This window comes from Pomacea canaliculata, linkage group LG2 (assembly GCF_003073045.1).
Source record: "Pomacea canaliculata isolate SZHN2017 linkage group LG2, ASM307304v1, whole genome shotgun sequence".
NCBI classification, from domain to species: Eukaryota; Metazoa; Mollusca; class Gastropoda; order Architaenioglossa; family Ampullariidae; genus Pomacea; species Pomacea canaliculata.
The window spans coordinates 19908250-19929579 of NC_037591.1; the positions used below are offsets into that span (position 1 = coordinate 19908250).

The following is a 21330-nucleotide window of genomic DNA, read 5'->3' on the forward strand; positions in this document are numbered from 1 at the left end:
AAGAAGTTGAACTGGTATGTCCCAAGTTGGTGAAAATTCAAAGAGCTGATAGGGAGATGCCCCTACACAGGACTGGTTGTTTTGCCATGATATAGCCTTCGTTGCTGCTCTGTGTAAACCACCAATCCTTTTGTCACCATGTGGTGCCTTAACACTTTCTCTTCACTTGATCTGCTACCTCAGCGCTTTCTTTATACCCAGTCTGCTACATACAACAATAGGCATGAAACTAAGAACAAGGTCATGATGTGGTCAATATTAAGGAACATGTAAATAGTATGCAGACATGAAAACAATGTTTTTTTTCATGCTATCTCTTCAATATTTTATCTGGTGAAGTTATTAACTCTTCAGGCAAAAGGTTTAAATATCCACAATGCAGCCCTTCAGATTTGTTGAAAAAGATTGTTTATAAACATTTAGGTATAAATTATCGCTGAAAAAGGTCAAAACTAAAGTGAAATGCCTTTAAATTGTTCTTGACAGGCATTGGAATATGCTCACTAGGCTTTCTTCCTGGATCAAATTCAATGATGTCTTTCTGTCCTAGAATTCCAGAGTATTTTAAGTCAATTTACAGCTTGTGGTACTTATCACCAGCTTAGTACTGTTTGATCTGCTTTGCATTTTTAAATAATCCAGTGCTTCTGTTCCTGTCACGGTAAACAGTTACTGTTCGTTCTCATATTCAACTGCTAGTAGACGAGAAGAAAAGGAACCTTAGATGCAGAGAAACCCAGAGATGCTATTATCCAGTTCAGTTATTTACTTAATACCAATTGCACGACTTCCCCTTCTTCAACCCACCTACATGGGTGGTAACTGTTTACATACAATTTCGAGTACATTTTCCAAGACAAATGGCAAATAGTTGTACATGACCTTTTAATGGGTAACTATGTGTGTGACAAAGTCTGCAACAATGGGATAGCTGGAGTGTCTGAGAATAGTCTGCAGACAAAACTGGCAAGATTTAGCTGTTCACACCTCTGTAGATAGAATATGTTGGTTTCAATAGCTAGGCTCTTAAGCCAGATGACATAACAAGTCCCTTGTACAGTGTATCTTCTACCAACTCTTGCAGTATTAACCTTGAGTAATAACTCATAGAAGTTGCTTCATAGACCGTTGTTAGCAAAGGCCACATGAGCACTAAGATCACTGCATAATTTTTGAAAATAATAAAATTTCATGCATCTATAGAAAAAGGCCTATGCCAAAGGGGCACAACTCTAGTGAGTCAACATCAGCACCAATTTTGGAATCATTTTCACCCTAACTGAAGATCTAGAGTGCACACACAAAAAAAAAAAGCTTCAAAGGACAGGGATGAACTCTTCAAATCTAACTTAACCTCTTCTGTCCCAAAGATACAACTCTACAAACACCACCATAAAAAGAGGTCAAACCCATTCACTGTTTATGTGCATCATATAATCAAGACTACAAGTAAATGGGACAGCAGTGACCTCTCTGTGCACTGCATCTTCAGGACAGAAGGCCTTCTCAGTTCCGTTCTGGGGAAATCTTGTAGCAATGCCAAGCTTTTTAAGAAACGAAATGGCTGACCTTTTTTTAAACAATGCGTATATTATGGATAGAGACATGGTCCATGAAAGATCCCCAGCCTCCTTTTGATACATTATTACTTTATTTCCATGTTTCTGCTGTATGAAGAGTATATTTCCATGTAATTTCTTTCACAACCAACTGTACAAAACCTTTGCATGGGGAAAACTGTGGTTTGGACTAATATTAAGAGCAAGCACTGATAATATTCTAGTGATTGACAAATTCTTTGCAGATACATGTTTAAAGACATCTATGCATGCATGCAAACACACAGCCATCATACACAAGCATGTACTCGAAAGCAGAGGTCTCTACTGACTTTGATGATACATTCCAGAAGCCAACAAGAATATTCTAGAGCTATACATCTTTAAACTATGCATAGCCATTATGGATCATCAAGAAACAGCTCCTTCAGTTCCTCCAGTGTGTTACCCTCAAACCATCTGCCCCAACAATGTTAACAATCACAGCCACATTTGAGACCAAACAATTTTTTTCCATGCAGTTAGGACATTATCTTGCACCCAGGTAACAGAGCTCTTTGTCTTTTCGTAGTCTGTGGAATCAACAATTGTCTACCATGATTCACAAAGGCCAAATGTTTATACATTTCCACAAGCTATTCATGGGACAACAGCATGAGATGAGACTTTCTGGACAAAAGCAATAATCTCCACTCAGGACATCGACGAACAAGGTAGGCCTGGGGATCCCATCTGAGTCAAAACTCTGTCCAGCCACTGCAGTGGGCCATTCAGGTGGATCTCTATCCAGCTGGGGGTGCTTGTTACAGTTTGCCGTCTGTGCAGCCAAATATTTAATACATTATTAATCAGGATATTCTACATATTGTATTGTGCACACGTCATTTTCTCCGTACCCATCAAAAGGCAAATGAATAAAATTAATAAAACAAAGATTAAATAGCTAAATAAATGACAATGGGCGATACTGTAGCATATGCAATTTCTTATATGCAACTATTCATCAATGTTTGTTCTGTTCAGTCAGATGTCACATATTTTCATACAGATATTATGTAAGTATTAAAATGCATTAGTGTCACATAATAGCCCTTTTTAAAGATGAAGAGTACAGCTCCTAAACAAAAATAATCCTCATTTACAAAAGTATATACATATATAATTATACCAGCAAAAGGTTGAGATGCTAATATATCCAGCTGATATTTGTGTTCCATTTCTACCTACACAATGATCAAGAGCGGACTGCAGCCACCACTGACCACTGATAGCAAACTGTCCATCAAGATATAAGCTACAATCACCTGTATTCAGCACCCCAGCCCTTGACGAAGCTCATTCGAATAGTGCACATCCTTGTTAGCTGGTAAACTGATTCAAATCCTTGGTTGACTGATTGGGCCAGCAGGGCTGCAAACTCTTGGTTGTTGAATATCTTTAAGTTGCATCCTGTGTTGTTGAACAGATGGTATACATTTTACCCAATGACAAGATTAAAAAACTACAGAGTAACAGAAATAATATGCCTTAAAAAAAAACCCTACATATTTGAGCAATATTTAATAACACAAATGAAACTACCTTTAATTCTTACTGCACTCTTCAACACTGAAATGACTGCCTTGATAAGTTCAAATAAATTTCTAGCTTAAAAGTGAATCGCTGACATTGCAGTGTATATCAGCACACACATTCACCTGGAGGAATTTTGCACACTGTGGCAGGGTGCCAGCCATAGCGCTGGTTGCAGTTTGGACTCTGCACAAACACAGCGTTCTCACTGAGGCATTCAGCAAACACTCCCCTCCAATATAATACAGCCGAACACCCTTTCCTGGTGAACAAATCAGAATCAAGAATAAGTGTATTGATGAATAATCATACAATTATGGCTGTCACCAAATAATAAGTACAAGTTTCCCGAATAAAAACAGCATTTACTAAAGGATCCTCTCTTTCAAACAGAATAAAATGTACATTCATGGAATTGAATCAGTCTTAACAAATGCATCATGTGCCAGGAAGACTCGCAAGCAATGCTGTCTCAATAATGGTTGAAATTTCCCTTGGAATGTGCAAGTGAAAAACAATCACTGGTTAATGATAGGCAGAAGACAGCTGGATTATGTCTAAAGTATCCTTATAAAATATCTTCAAAACATTGCATTCTGTCAAGAATAACAGAATCAAGCAAAATATGTTTTCAATTATAATCTTAATAATAATATATGTATATTTAATATACAACTAATGTAAAATGGAGCTACCTGTTTACCCACACTAACCTATGTGTCTTCTTGTCATCTCAACCTGCTGAGTGCGATTAACATTTGACAGCAAGCCAAGACAGAAGCGTTCGGAGTTGGATGGATCTGTGAAGCCATCAACTGTCAGCGAAGGTTGTGAGGCATGAAAGGTTTCACCTACTCTTGTGTTCAGCTCATAATAGGCAATAGAGCACCAGAAGTCTGGCTCCTTGTAGGTAACAGGTTGCAGATCAGCATTCTCCGCTGCTGGGGAAGGCACAGCTTATTATTAATTTATAAATGCAAGAATATTATGAGCGTGTGTATGTGTGTGTGTGCATGTATGTTTGTACATGTCTGTGTATCTGTGTGTGTATGCAAAAATATGTATGTTTATATGTGCTGACAAGCATATTTGTTTAAACATACATGATTATTAAATTAACTTCTGGTCATGCATACTGGAGTGCATATTTATTGGAAAGTTTTTGCATAGATATGCAGCTATTGTCCTGTAAATTTAAATACTACTACCCAATGGAATGTGTCTATTCAGTTATACACTGTTTCAACTGATGTGACAACACAAATAAGATAAAATAATGAATTGTATGCCTGGAGTTTAATTATAGTCTTATTACATGCACTCACAAGTAACACACATGCATACAAAAAAATGGCAAATTCTAGTTATCTATTTAGAATTTTGAGAAGCCAGAAACAGGTTTCTATCACTTACGGACTGGGGGACTGGGTGATACATCAATCCCATCTGAAATGCAAGACAAAAGATCAATATTCTTGCACAAATCAGCCTATGTTTCCACTGGTAAGATATCACTGGCAAATAACAGGATGGAAACTAGGGCAGACAGCTAGAAGGAATATGTCACAGACCATTTCATAACAGTTGGTTAAGTGTCAGCCAAATATTTTCAGGGAAATGCAAGAAAGCCGGAAATGACTTAAAATGCAAATGTGCTTTAGAGGGAACTACCAGAAACAGCATGAAGGGTATTCTAGAGGCATCATGTTACAAGATGACAGCGCCAAACCCCATCATGCTCACCTATCTGATGACTGACTTCCTACAGCACTAGCTAATTCACTGGTTTAACTGGCAAATGCTCGACTTGGCTCCTATCAAGAATGTCTGGGATGTCCTCGGATGCCACAATCAGGCTAACCACCTACACACTGCAAACATTCCCCAAGCAACTCTAATGATACTAGTTCTGTCTACATGAGAAAGATGCACTGAATGTATGATAGAAAATGGCAGCCACACACATTTTTGCCAAAGTGTAATGACAGTTCCTGTAACATTTTTTGGATTCAGGAATGAAGTTGACTGACTGCCCATATCTTGATATGGAACTGGCTTACAAACAAAATTCTGTTCACATTTTACTGTCAAATGATGAAAATCAAATATATTACAGCATGAACAGTCATACTTGTTTTAGTTGATTCTATAATTTATTTTCTACTTTGGCTGTTATTTTTTTTTTGAGTAGTACACTAATCATACCAATGCTCTATTGCCATCTCATAAAGCTGTGATTACCATAATGAGAAAGAAAGAGAATGTGTGTTTGTGTGTGTAATATGCATGTATACAATTATATAAAAGTGTAGCAGTTAGGATATAAATAAGAATAAGTAACAGAGCAGGATGAGAGGCAAGGAGAAAAGCTCTCACTCACATTGTATACAATATCAATGCCAAACAATTCTCTGGACCAAGTCCTTCTCTGCCATTCAATACAGAGTTCAAGCTGATCTCTCATTTTGGAAAATACAGCATTATTTGACCCTCCATATCACATAAGAGTATTTCAAAACTCTCTCCTTAGATAAGAGTGTACCTGTGCACTGGATAAGAGTGTACCTGTGCGCACACACGTTTAAGCAGCCATCATTCCAACTGCACTCTTGTAAATCATCACCGCTACCAAAATTTCCATCCTCTTTCTTATTCAAAACTAAAAAGACAATGCATAATCCATGCTGGCTACTTGTGAACTATTTTGTGTTTTAAGTATGACAGACACTTACCCATATCTTGACTATCTGTTGTTTCTCCTTCCTCGCTCAGGTATCCTGGAGGTGGAGTGTCTAAAAGTAGTTAAACATCCAAGTAAAACTGGTGTTATAAACTTAATAAGTAAATAAGTTAAAGGGAATTTTAAAAAACTTTAAAAATTAAAAAGCTTATTAACTCGGTAATGTATTTTGAAAAAGACACAAAAACTACAATGGCAGAAAATATGTCTGCAAAATTTTTAAAAAAAAAGGAAAAAGGTATCTGCAATTTTAATTGTGGCTTTAAATTCATTCATGTACACAACATGAACACACATACACAAACAGCATCTTACCTGATAGCCAGATAGTTATATACTAAAAGAGGAAATACATGTAGGATGTGTAAATTCGCAAGTGACACTGAGATATGCACTAACCAGGAATACTGAAGTTGTCATTGAGACTTGCGGGGAAGTCCGTGTTTTCAGGAACAGTGTTGCTGTAGTCGTCAAGCTGTGGTATCTTGTCTGGTATTTCTGTATGCCGTGGGACCAGTACTGGTGGCAGTACTAAAACAATACAAATGTAAAGTTTCTAGAGATCCAAGACTATACCTGTTCATGACTTTTCCAAATATAACCTAATACTTGCTTATTCTACATGTTGTCAATGTTTATTTCCTCCGCACCATTTTGGGTTTGTCCTTGAAGTTCTGAAACACACAGTGTCTCTCTCTATCATACACACACGATGTTTTCAGACAAAACATCTGTTCATAGTTATTAACTTATCAACCATGTGTTTTAAATTTTTGTTCATTTTCCAGCATCTAGAAATTTGTATTACCTAGTGTAGAGCCTCATATATATAAATTATATGGTAGTTCGCTATTCTGGTGCTAGTAGTTTTGAAAGTAAAGAAATACAAGGTAGATATACATTACAATGTTTTCAAAGTTCACATCCTTGATAAAAATTTTGAGACTGGCAACATCTGTGAAATTTTGTTACAATTTTTAACTAGCACTGATCATCATGCAAATAAAGTGGGCAGACAACATTGTAGAGCAGACTGGCCTCTCATTCTGCGCAGAGAATGTGATCTATCTTGATCATGATTTTAAGTTTCTATTATTATTTGAAAGAGGTTTGGCTTCTGTCTAGAACAGCATGATGTGCTATTCTTCCTTTGAACTGCCTCTTTTGTCATTATCAGCACCCTAGCTTCAGAGCTCTCCACCAAGGCTTCCGACCACAAACAGGCACAGGTGTATTTTTTGTAATGAAGACCTGCATAAGGGTTGCATATTATCACCAACAATCTTCCTGATGGTCACAGACCGGATTATGCGCAAGAGGACCCAACAGAAAAACACCGGTATCCAGTGGACCTTCACCAAACAGAAAGAGGACCTGGACTTTGCAGATGACATTAGTCTTCTATCTCATCGGCAACAGCATGAGCCAACCAAACAGAGTAAGCTAGTACAGGAAGCAGAGAAGACTGGCTTAAAGGTCAACAGAAAGAAGACCGAAGTGATGAGAATCAACATCAAGCAGGAACTTCCCATCCAACTTCAAGGAGAGAACATTCTGGAAACAGATCGCTTTGTGTATCTGGGGAACATTGTCAACAAGGACGGTGGAGCAGATGATGACATAAAAAGCTGCATCAACAAAGCCAGGCATGCTTTCAATACTCTGGAACTCCCAAGCATTATCCTTCAGCAGTAAGACCCGCATCTTCAACACCAATGTGAAGGCAGTCCTACTGTATGGTTCTGAAACCTGGAGCGGGACAAACACCATCAACAACAAGCTCAAGACCTTTACCAACCGATGCCTAAGCCATATTCTGGTAATAAAATGCCCTGAAAAGATTTTCAAGAGTCCGCTGGCGATGTGTTGTTGTGGCCCTATGCTCCTCTAGGAGTAACAAGGAATAAACTAAACTATTATTATTATTCAGTCCATCCCAGAGAAGGGTAGAGAACTGAGGAAATCGGTGAGAAAAGATAGTAATATCATCAAATGTCCCCTATGGCTAATGAGGGGCAAAAGACAGATGATGATGAAAATGAAGAAGATAAATGGAAGTAGTAAAGTACCTGGTGGCTCCACACGCATGTAGTGGTAGGGGTTTACACAAACTCTATCCAGTTTTAGGTGAAAGGGAAACTCGCAGCGCTCTGTGGCTCTGAGTTCTTGGTGGTTTTGAAGGTCAGACCAGCGCCAGAGGCGGCAGTAGATTACATGTGGCAAGCCTTTACGATGAGAAACCTGTAGTCGTCCGTCCAACGATCTGAAATAAAGAAAATACTAATCACAATGTGTAAATATAAAAAAATTAAAACTTCGAAGATATTTTGTTTTATTTTTAGAAAACCTTCTGCACAGGGCTAGAATTATTTAATACTTTTGTTAGTGGTTGTGTGCACATTTATTTCCCTTCATGCAGCTGTAAACTTCTATCAACCATGCAGTTGTGTGTATGTTTGTTATTCTGTGTATCACAGACAGGTTGACAGAGAAAGAAGAGCATTTCCCTCTCATAACTGGTTGTTCACACATCTCGACAAAAAAGTATGTGGCATAAGTTGTAATTCCCCCACATCCCCTGTCGCCCCAAAAGTCCCAGCCCTTGTTAACACCATTACAATAATTACATGTAGGCATAAGAAAGTATGTACACATGCAAAATCTCTTCACCTCCCCCCCACCCCCATTTTTCCCATGCTAGGTCAAAAAAGGTGGAAAAGACTACGAATCATACGTAACAAAACACTTTCTTCTGAATGCTAATCCTTATTACTGATATTTTGAGCTCACTATTCTACCTTATAATTTACAAAGGCTGAATCACCGATGCAAAGCGTCTCTCTCAAAGGGACAAAATAGTAAAAAAAAAAAAAAACAAAGGCTGACATGGTTGTCTTATTTCCCTTATCTTCAATTTCCCCAAATGCTACCTGTTCATTATCTATATATGTAACACTTGGTGTCTGGAAGGTGTCTTGGGAGCTCACTCGACACAATCCATAAATAACGAACGATGCTAAAAAATATTAAAAGTCATTACTTCTGATATTTTATCATAGAATGATGTTAGCTTCATACTCTGGTTGGTTGTAAGCTACAAGCAGCAATGTATGTTAATGAGCTATCTTTAGGCGCACACAGATTATAGTGAAAGATGACTATAAGCACATTTTCCTATGCATCACATTGAATTTTGGTCTCTCTCTCATCCGGCTTTCAATAAGAGCAACCCACTCTATCTTCCATCATAGCGTTCTTTCCCATTTCATCCGGTCTTTTATCCATCTCACCTATCCGAAAACCAATCACATAAATTTTGTCTAATGGAAGCGTTCTCTCTACTAAGCACGCACACATACATTGCGCGCGACGGAATTTCACAAAGACTGATACCTGCCATAAAAAAAAACAGAGAAGGAAGCGCGGTGTGGATATGTATATATTAGTATATTTACCGTACAAGGCCGATTAGACGGGGAGTTGGGCGGGCAGGCGATACACCAGTGAAGGTGGTGAGTGGCAGCAGCATGAACACTGAGCCAGGTACAATGACGAGGCACCCAGCTACAGGGCTAGCAGCTCAAGGACTGGCAGCACCGTGCTGTTAACGGACCACAAGGGGCTCTGTGCGGTTGACAGGTGGCGATACACTAACTGATGTGGCGCATCCCACTTACTGACGGCGGGCACTTAGTCAACAACGCTACATGAGGTCTCCTCACATACCCATTCAACTGAGAACGTTCGAGACACAGGCGCGCGCACAGCTCGAACCCGCGACACAGACGGCGGCAGGAGGGGTGGTGGTGGTGGTGGTTAGTGTCAAGAAGTGGAGAAGGTGGTAGTTGTGGTGTAGGTGAGAGAAACAAAAGTGACAGCGGATTGGTGGGTCAGAACATGCAACTGCTTTGACACTGCTACTGAAGACTCCGGCGACAACTACGCCCAGTCAAGCGAGACAGACCAGACACCGGAAACACTTGCCGGAGATGAAAGAAGCAAAGGGCCTGTGTACCGTGCGTGCCACGTGCATCGCCGTCTAGACAGTGGCAGCCACGTCAGCGGGAGAGAACCTGAGAAAACAGCGGGCTCTACAAGCGAGCTCCAGACTGGACAGCGGTGTGCGGACCAAAGGCAGGCAACCGACAAGTGTCACTCTCATTTATCACAATGTAAATCAGCGGCCACATCACAAGGCCCGCCATCAAAACGGAGGACGAGTGGGTGGTGGTGGGTGTTGGTTGGTTAGTTGGTTTATGTAGTGTCAGCAACGAAGGCTATATCACGGCGAGAGGACGGGAGTGGGCGGGCAACGGATGTACACAAATGCACAAAGAGCGAGACGGACTGGGCTACCAGCTGTCAGGTTTGTGCCCTGACGTTCTATCAACCATGCAGAAAATAACCTATACGTCACAGAACGGTTGCTATGTGGGGTACATTGACAAACTATACATTTTCGGTGGTCAGGCCCAGCAAATGCTCATCACTGATTGCTTTGTGGTCAGTCCACCATTCAAAAAAACTAAACCTTAGATTTTTAGCAGCAAACCCCTCAAGTCCAATATTGTGCAAATTGATTGAGGTTCTTGTAGAATCTTATATTCTGTGCAACTCACTCCACCAACACCTATGTAAAATATGGCCATACAAAAACTGCCTGGCACAGACCCTATAGCGTATTCTTTCATCTGTCATTGCCCCAGGGTATTTTGGAAACGTAACAAGCAAGGCATTTATGAAAAGTATTCTAAACAATTTATACCAACATCTGGCATTAAACAAAATCTGTAACATTTTGTTTCAAACAGTTCTTTGTGCATACATTCAGCATGGATCTTTCTGCTTTACATCATAGAAGGATGGCCACAAAGACCATGTGCTGGGTGTCAGAAAAATGACTATAAAACTTGATCTATTTATATGCAAATAATCTGATCCAGCTTTGTAAAGAAATTACTGTTTGTTTAGAGGAAGAATGATAATATCTACAGTGCCACAGAACAAAATCTATTTAGCATTCATCAAAACACCACTTAATATCATCAATCTAAGGATGACATAAGCTGGACTGTAGTTTGCAAGCTGGAAAGATATCCTTTGAGTGTATTTTTCCTTTATAAGTTTCATGCGAGTTGGAAAGAGATCCCTATGCTCACCTCGAGATCCCTCGAGTGTATTTTTACAGGATACCTTTCAGGCAAGGAGGAGGACAGAATCAAGGGGCAGCAGAAACTTGAAGACAAAATAGGGAGAAAAAAAACCAGGATACTGTCTTGTATGCTTGATGAAACAGATATTTTTTCTCATTTAGGATATCACTAGATTACGTTGCAACCTGTGTACCATACTCTCTCTCAAAAATGAAAGTACTGTAGCAACTTTTATAAATATACTCCAAAACTTTCAGTATGATAATTCATAATTACCAGTCCTATTCATAGAAGTCAGCTGCAGCAATTCACAAACAAAGAAAATTCTACTTGTTGCAAGCAAAAACTCCTACAAATATAAAGACACAATGAAAGCCAGTACTTTACCTTCACTGTCTTTTGCTTATTCAAAAGTAAAGATGAAATTGACTGAGTTGAGCTTTTCACAAGATACTAGTCCCACAAACCCAAGCAAATAACATTGTTCCATTCACAAGATACAAGCCACTTGATACCTCAATTCTTGCCTGTTTTATGGACAGAAGTTAAAAAAGCTCATTTTCATTGATTGTAAAAGTAGGCTTGCTGTTATGACACATCCTTTAAGTATCTAAGACCTGTTTACTTTAACATGTCAGAAGTTTGAATTTAGGTCAGTCCCCTATACCAGGCCTACCTGCATTTTTGTTATCGATGAAGGAAAAGCTAATAAAGCAAATGTTCTTTTATTCTACCAACAACTTTCAGCTTAATTTTATTATGGACATCAGTTAGGCTTTAAATACCATCCAATGCAACACACAAACACACACATGTATATAATTATATGAGTTGTATGCATATAAGATCAATATCTTAGTTTTGTGTGTGTGCACCCATGCATGAATGCATGCACATAAGTTTCGTGGGTTCATTGTTCATTTCTGGGGGAGATCATTACAGAAACTTTTCAGATCGTTTGGATAGGATTCCCAAGTATGAAAATATAATAGATTAAATTTTACAAATGGCAAACAGGACTGAGGTGTTAAAATCTAGCTGCAGCACACTATTTAAAATTTTTTGTGTTGACCAGAAGATAACCATTAACAACCAACACGAACAGCATACCATCCTAAATGAGTGAAGAATGCAACATGCAAGACTCATACCATTTTAGGAACAAGCTAGCATCTCCTGAATCACCTACTTAAGTTAACTATATTATAAACAATAGCCCACAAGAAAGCTGTATCTTATATCAACATATGTACCTTTTTCCAACTACAAAAATCTAAAATGATAGGATCTGAGTTTAAAAATGCAGAGATGACTAACCCAAAATGACTATAAATTAGCCCTACCCATTACTGCTGCATACATTTTTTTTAACATAAAATCTATTTGTAGTAAGAGAATCAGTTTCATCTGTCATCACTTCAATTGGTGATTGCTATTTGCTAACTGGTGAGCTAGCAAAGACTGTGAATAATATGCTAATGACTCTCTAATAACTTATACACCTGTACTCTCAAGACTCCCAAAACTATGTGAAAAAATGTCCAGAAGCTAATCTCAATGTAGATGCTACTTTAATTGCTCTCACATCACTTCTCAATCCCTTAGTGGTGTTTCTTATTTTTAAAAAATCTATTAAAATAAAGATGACCTGTACAGGTAAGAGGCAGAGTCAAGGTTCTATCACACTTGACATTTAATCCGCTGCAATGAACTGGTGCGGTGGCAGCAGCGCAACATCAAGGTATTAATTTTCAGTAACAGCAGGTACCGTGCAGTTTGTATGCTGCACTACATCGCACAGACTTTAATAAAAAGAGAATTATTCATTTAAAATCCAAAGAGTCAATACATAGGTGGAGAAATTGGGCAGAAGTCGAACGACAGATAGGTGAGAAGAAGATAAGGAAGTGGCTCTGGTGAAAAGGTCGCGACTGACCGGAGAGCTCCTAAGCCGCGGTCTACAGGGGACTTTGGTGCAAATAACTAGCAAGACATGTGCGAGATGGAGGTGGCAATGGAATGATTGGTTACCAAGCTCTCCACAAACCATTGTCTACTGGCCAGACAAAATATGCGAAAGTGACAGAGCACTTCTCCGCAAAGGGTAATGTGGGTAACGGTCGCAGACATCCTCTTCCCAACTGGCCACTCACTCCCATTCACCCTCCCCGCCCCCCACAGTGACCCAGACAGAGTGACCTAGATTTGGTGCCTGCCCCGGCATTTTGCCAGCTGTTTCTGCCGGAGCCGCATCCTCACCGGGCGCGAGGATGTCTCGCTGCTTGTGTGTGCATGTGTCTGGCGCACTGTCGGAAGAAGTTAGCCTTATATCCGAGCAGTATTTATGCCAGACATCAACTTTTGACAATGAGACTCGAGCACACTACACGCTTGCCGACTGTCTGACCTCTGAAGGCTACGCGTGTCGGCGTCGTCTGCTGACGATACTGCACAAGAACCGCGTTACCTCCCCTGCGCTATTTCGGTTTATTATGCAGCATGCCAACTAATCGAAGAAACAGTAATGTGATTTAAAGGTATTAGTTTTTGTTTGCGGGAAAAAAACTAAGCAATGAATTGAGATGTACATATTGTGAAAAATTCTATGGTTGAGGTCGCAAGACGTCAGCGCACGATTAAACAAAAAGTAAACCATTCAATGACGCACACTTTCCCGCAAGTAAATCCTCGCCGATGCGGTGTTTGCGACAGCAATCAAATGTCGATGCCTAAGTGTGCATGTGTGTGCGTGCATGCTTGCCTTCCAATATCCCAAGTAAACGAGTGATAGCGAGACTGTAAATTTACCTAGGTTAGGTTGTTCCACAAGCCCAAAACACGCAAAATCTTGTCAACAAGGGCACCAGTACCGAGATAACTGAGTGACAATGATCGACAGGCTCAGGTGTGGTACTGACTACTGGGCATATCATGTCTCTGTTCAATCTTTGCTCCTAACCTGCAAGATGACCACGCTATGCTTCATGGTACAATCCAGTTTATTTAGTCCTGCTAGACAACATAGTAGCATAGGAACCAGGGACAGCCGCTCCTTCAAAAAGAGATTCTGAAGAGACAAAAATGTGAACGTCGTTCACTGTCAGCAGGGAGTTTGCCCCCGCTTCCCCCCCCCCCACACAAAAAAAAAAAGCCCAGCTTCTTTCTACACCACTGCATATTGGCATACAAGTGTCCAGTCAATCCACAGCCTGCATACAAAAATGTGTGGTCAGAGTGGACAACAGACAGAACAATAATGCTTCTGTGCTCCTTGCACTTTCCCATGACAATACACAACATCAAAATGCCATTACATACAACAATCAGTTTGAGAATCACATGCACACCTTTGCCATATGATGTGTTGATACCATTTATTTGTTTACAATCATAATTTGTTTGTATTGAGCACAACTGCTGGCATTTGTTATTAAGAATACACTTTCCAAATTAGAATCATTTTCAGGATATAAATGCTTTTTATTTAGCCTTTTTGAATAAATATTTCCCTCCTCTCTATTTACAATGCATGCCATTTAATAATAATAAATGTGTGATTTATACAGCCCATAATAATGTTCACGAAGGAGCATGCTCTCAGAGCTTAAGACATTTAGGAGATGGACAGAATATGAAAAAGGAAAGGAGAATCAACTATGCAGACAAATAATAAAAGACAAACATAGAAGACACAAAGAGGGATCAAGGAACAATAAATACAGAGAGTGTCACAGATCTGCTGAGAAAGAAGAGCAGGGGAACTAGTCAACTGACTATAATCACAACTATTGACAGCTGTGTTGATTGGTGTAAGAAGTAATGCTCATGGAACAGAAGTGATTTTAGTGCATGTTTAAGACTGATCATGTTCCAATATGCAGAAAGAAACTTACACTGTGATAGCTAAACACTATCTTTCTGACAAAAGCTTTTAACCTTTCAAACCAAATGATTTCATTTCATCTTTGTTTTGCCTGACCAAGAATTATGAAAATATCTGGGAGTTTTTAAAAAAGTGGATTCACTGCTTAAATTGTAAATATCTAATTATGAAACTCATCTCTCTTCCTGTGTGTATTTATATATAAGTACAGAAATGCATGAGGTTCATTTTTATCATCTTATTTTTTTATTTTTATTTTTTTTAGAGAGTATGTTGATGCTGTTTAGTCTCACATAAAGGGCAATAACAATTAACTCAGGACTGAATGTAAGAATATCTGCTGCCTGAGCATCACTCATGGCTTCTAAGCTGCTTGTATCAATGTTCTAAAGCAACCCTTAAACATTAAAAACAAAAACTAGTGTCACATACTTAAAAAAAATAACGAATTTCCCTCCACATAAAACGCTGTCTCCTTTTTATACACAAAACTACTACAAGAACTTAAGAAATTACAAAAAATGTGACCACCATCCATATTCTGGGTTCTAAGATACAACTAAATATTCTCCTAGCTAGAAAATGACACACTGTGGTATCTCATATCTTTAAAATTTACAGGAATATTACAGTAAACTTTCCTGTTTATAAATTAACACAAAATCAAGACAGCAAAATCCCTATTAAGCTTGATACATATTTTGGCTTGCATTTTTATAAATAAAATATTTTTTTTCAGAACAGGAAATCCTAAGTTGATAGATTACAATGCTTCTAGCAACTATACACACATACAAGTACAAAAAGTGGTAAAGCTAAATTTACTCAAATGAGCAAATAACATTTAGTTTGAGACTGCGCAGTAGTGACCTAGCCAAACTGCACCAATAGGTGTGATACTAAAAAATAATTTTAAAAATACACAAAGCTGTGACGTTAAATGAATAACAATCTTCAAAATTAGATTAGCTGTTCTGCATACATAAAAGTCCCTTGTTTTAACACTAGCGGCATATATTATTAGAAAAGTATTTATCTGTGATATTTGTCATATTTGACTGGTACAAAGATTCTCTTTTCACACTGTCAGCAATAGCACCAACCACTGTTGGGTTCCAACGCATGGAGGCCTTCTTGATAATGAGCTTACAGATCCCCTGACCAAAGAAAGCAGCCAGCTCTCTTAGCTAGCAAGCCACACAACCTAAACCAAGGTACTACTCCAGAAGATATTCTGGGAGATGTGGTCGTTCTCTATGGAAGATATGAAGTTTGCTGGAATCCCGTTTGGCAATTTGATAGAGAGACAAACAGATCCTCATCTTCTGCCTTTATATGGAAAGCATTGACATCTCAATTGCATCTAAAAAAAATAGGCATTGCTGGCACACCCCATGCAAATCTGGCCACACAGAACAGACTTAAAATGCATCTTAGAGGACTGCCATATCCACAAGGTACAGCACTAGAAGCTGTGGCCAAAAGGGATAGACCTTTTACTCAACTCAGGAGCATAGGAAATGACCTCAGACACACTGCCAGCTTTGTGGTATCCCTTGGCAAAATGATCTAACTGCACAGTCATCATATGCAGAACTCTGCTGCAATAAATATTCTTATATCCATATCTAACTTTATAAATTACTACTTAAGTCATGCATGAAAGGCTCGCTGGTTGTAAATTTTGGCAAAACAGATTGTCTGAACTTAAAATTACTGAAATTAAATTAGAATTTTAGTTTTAAAACTACCAACTGACCCTCCCCCCCCCCCCCCACCTTCCAGTGGCTAAAATTCTGACATTTAAAAGAGTACCTAACTAGTATAAACTATAACGTTAAGTAAACATGTTTTGTAACTTCCTCTGGATTAAGCAACTAAATGCTTTATTCAATGTATTAAAGCTGCTTTATACGCGATGATCCCTCATCACAAAATACAACTTTTTAAAAGAACAAAATTTTGATTTCTGAAGAATCTGCCATGATGTCACGAGCTTACAAAATATTGATTTTGGACAGTCATTGGGCAGCTAAGTGTAGTGTTTAAAGTGATTGTGGTTAACTTAATTTAAATTCACGTGTTTGTCTGTGCAAGTATGCTCAGTATACATAATGATCACTGTCACTTTTGATTTGACATGTAAGCAGGACGTACTTACGCCTACTAGATAAATAATTTCTTTTCTTTTCTTTCCTTTTTTTTTTTCTTTTACAGCAACACACTAATGGTACTATGTGTATTCATGTTAGTAATTTACTTTTCATAACTCAGAAAAAGCAGGCTTGCAAACCCACCTGGGAATAGTGATGCACTTTGTGTTAGGATCCTGGGTAGACAGGGCTTTCGTCAATTCATCCAACCCCCCTGTTTTCTTCAGTTTTTTGACGAGACTTTTCACAGCCTTCTCAGACCACTTATCGTCTTTGTCGTGTTCGCCTTTCTTCCATGCCAATAAACGCTTAACGATCGGCGGAGTAAAAGGTGAGATCGAAGTCATTTTTGCGCAGCACACACCGCACACCACCGAGCTTGAGGTTCAACCTGTTAAATGTACTCGATTTGATAACAGCTTACTTTTGTTTTGGTGTCTTCAGCAAAATTTAGTCGGCCATGACAGGTCGACCGAACTCTACACAAATAATCTTATGGAGATGCCATCGCAAGTAGTGCAGTAGTCGACAGCATTGTTTTCATGCTGTAGCTTTAATAAATGTTACAAAAGTTTCAAAATAAGACGACTGATATGACTACGATTAACCTGCTTATCAAGCCATGAATTTTGGGGGTTAACAAAATATACATACCATATATTTCTGCGCGCATAAAGAGAAGAACTACTTGGGAATAGGGAGCATGCATTATGTAACACTTGCTTTTCGTGTTGGAGTGTTTCGTTATAACTGCTACAGCGGACGATTCCCGACAATGTTTGAAACGGTCTTTATGAGCCCAGACTTTTCCGTCTTCTCTATTCCACATGCTGCATAATTGTTTCAATGGTCCTCCTGGGCATACAGTGTACAGAAAGGAGCAATCGCTGTAAGCAGTACGGTCGACGAAATCGGTAAATGTGATCTTAATGGTCGACAGAAATGATTCCTTTGAACAGGGGACTGTTGCCGAGACGGCAAAAGGTTACCGAGTAATCTATCTTCAGATAAAGAATAGCCAGTCAGTATTTTTTTTTAAGGTGGGAAGGAGGGAGTTGGTATCACAAACACTCGCCATTCCTCAATTCGTCGATAGCCATTATATTAGCTTCGTCTGCTCGATGCTGGCCAGTCGCAAGCAGACAAGCAGACTTTGTGAATGCAGCATCTGCGTGTGGGGGGAATGGGAAGTGGGGGGTGCAGTCATTTAATGATTGGGGATTCTGCGCTGGAGCCTTGTGGCGATCGTAGAAAATAGATACGCCGATATGGGTCTTTCGTTGCACAGTGCGTGAATGATCATGTCCGTCAGAATTGTTTGAAGTATGGCAAAAAAGATCAAATTTCAATCATTCGTTGTATTCGTATGTCCATCTGTTACTTTTATTGCAAAGTGTCTTTTGAATGAAACAATTTGAATCTGATATTCATCATTCATTCCCCTGATTGGTACTTGCAGACGACCAGCTGGTCCACGTGTATTGGTTGTCGTGGACTATGGTGGGGATGGGGAAGTGAATAGACGCAACTGTTGACTAGGCTCGTCGCAGAGACATGTTCTAAGCGGGGTTCGATATCTGGTATCACAGACGTATAGGATATGGGTGGTGGTGTGGTCAGTCCTTCTTTTATCTTTGCCAGTCGTATTTGTTTTTCCCCAAACTAATATCCTATACATGTCCTTGGTTTTTCCACCTCTATCTGCATCGGCTTCCCTCCAAGGTACCCAGAAGGACTGTCTTAACCAGTGCAGTCAGGTCACTTGACCAATCCCGACTTTAATTTCGTATATGAAATTCGGAGAAGTTTGCTCAGGCACTTCAAATGCCTGGATTTTTTGTGTCTACAGAGTAAGCATTCAGAGTCCATGTCTCTCATATGTAGAACAGGATATAAATTACGAGGAACTTGTGCAGTCGGTACTTGGCAGCAATAAAGGTGCTGTGTAAAAATACTTTTCAACTAGACTATAATTGTTGTTGTTGCTGTGGCAATCCTGGTGCGGATTTCTGCCGGCCATCTAGTTTGGACAATGTGGCTGTTTGTCGTTTACTTGCAATGTTAACCTCTTCGACCTGTTCCCCGTTCATGCATATCTCTGCTTTGCTGTCAACGTTTATGTTAACCATGACTTGACTTTGGACAAGATCGAGTGCTGGTCTCCGTGTCAAATGCATTCGCGGAGTTTGTCAGTCTGCCGGTAAAATCTTGCAGTGCATTATTGCTACTTGCTATCAGATCGATGTCGTCTGCAAAACACAAGTTGCCTATGATGGATAGGCAGGCGTGATGATCATTATGGGTTTGTGGCATGATGTGCTCCAAGAAGATAGGAAATACTACAGGCAATATGGGTCACCTCTATTAGACACCCATTGCTTTAATGATTAGAATGTGGACGTTTTCGATGTTGAATTTTGAATAACAAGCCATAACCCAAACGTCAAATCGTCGTCGTCATCATCATCAAGAAGATCTGCCAGCCTGTTCGACAAACAGAAAAGTGTTCTTGAGGCGATTTAGGTTGATTTGAGCGTCTCTTTGCTTGGGTGGATAATTAGGCTGAGCTTCTTGAAATTCTGACACATGTAAAGTTTCCGTTCTTTAGAAGTGATATGGTTAATAACTGCGTACATTCTTAAGGTCAATTTCTGCATTTCCAGATCTTCTTGGAGTTTTTATCTCCTCCCCACCCTGCTTAAGTAGCTCGGTAGGAACATTGTCATTCGAGTATCATGGAGTCGCAAAGGTCAAGTTGGAGAAATCCTGCAACCCCAACACGCCCAGTGAGAAGGAGTCGTAACCGGGCGAACTGTAGCAATTCAAACGCACCAAGTACTTAACTCATCTTCCTTTGTTCTTAACCCACATTTCCCCAAAGACTTGCTAACATTGTGCTTCTTCCTCACGAATATCAAGTTGTATATCAAATCCTCCATCTTGAAGAAATATTTTGCACAGTCAGTTTTACTATTCCGAGCACTTCTCAGTTCTTCAGATATGCGCTTAGTTCGTGTTTGCCATCCGTATGCTGATGATTGTGTTTCTTGTAGAGTTCACTGTCGATGTGTGGTTTTTTGTGTGAGCACTAAGATCGCATCCTTACAAGGGTAACGCGATTTACAAATCCAGTTATTATTATGTGTTTTATATTTGTGGTTTCGCGTCGTCGTGCTACGTCTTAGAACATATTACTCGCGGATACGAGGCACAACTGTCCATCGTTCCTCTAGCAGTACAGAAAAGCCTTTACAGCAGAGATGCAGTAGCTATTATCTGTACTTTATTCACCCAACCAATCGATGGACTCTTTGGCTCACGTCCTTTTTGATGGAATTTTCCTAACAGTACTACCATTCTCTCTGACCTCTGTAGCATATTTCCTGGTATCTCTACTATCAGTACGACGTAGGTTGAAAAGGTCGTGACGTCATCAGTAGCACTCTTGATAGTCCAGCTCTCCAAACAGGGCCGCCGAGAGCCAGCCCGGGCCCCGGGACAGACCTCTCCGGGCCCCTTGTACTTGTAATCGTAAATTATTTTCCCAGCATATAATGTATGTTTACAATTCGAATCTCAATATCTACACTCAAACTCAACTTCTGCATGTGTAATGCTTGGGTGTTCTGTCCTTAGACCTTTCTTTAAAAGAAAAAGAAAAGGAGAAGAAGAAAAAAAAAATCCACTGACAAAGGCCGGGCCCCCTTGACAGCCGCGGGCCCGGGTACACCAGACCCCCCTGTCCCCCCCTCTCGTCAGGCCTGTCTCCAAATTAATGATTATGAAATATGAATATGCTAATCAATTGTTTATAGTTGTCATTTTTTCAAATTCATACCACCAAGAGTCGTTATAAAAATCAAGTCGATGAGTATTAGGGCCGCGAATTTATCATAGAACAGTTATTTGCTCGACTTGGCGTTAACTACCAAGATGGCGTCTCATGCTGCCTCGGCGACAGCATGCTCTTAGTCTCAGTAATCAAATACTCAACGAACTGCAACTTCCTCTATGACCGCATAATCGAGTAAACAGACCACCACTCATCTGTGAACGCCGTCCTTATCCACTGATACACAGACTGGGTGATAGGCCACAATTTTTAATAATTGCACGGAACATTGGGACGAACAGAAAACAATCGTTTAGAAAATGCAGGACGAATAATGAAAATAAACTGAACTATTTTGAGCTTTAGTTCCATTCTGGATACTAAGGAAAAAAATATATCGAAGTGTTAGAAAAAATACAGCTTAAAACTCAAGCTTAC

At 39.5% G+C, this 21330-nt stretch overlaps 1 protein-coding gene across 1 annotated transcript; it reads right to left on the reverse strand.

Moving 5' to 3' along the window:
* Positions 1 to 866: 866 nt before the first annotated feature.
* LOC112558140 (mothers against decapentaplegic homolog 3-like) lies at positions 867 to 17865 on the reverse strand. The gene is given in 12 exon segments (XM_025228381.1): positions 867 to 2376; positions 2864 to 3008; positions 3257 to 3358; positions 3361 to 3393; positions 3845 to 4072; positions 4545 to 4577; positions 5864 to 5923; positions 6271 to 6402; positions 6522 to 6545; positions 7941 to 8134; positions 17205 to 17451; positions 17715 to 17865. Coding segments are annotated over 11 exon segments (1278 nt in total). The 5' UTR covers positions 17408 to 17451; positions 17715 to 17865; the 3' UTR covers positions 867 to 2252.
* Positions 17866 to 21330: the final 3465 nt, after the last annotated feature.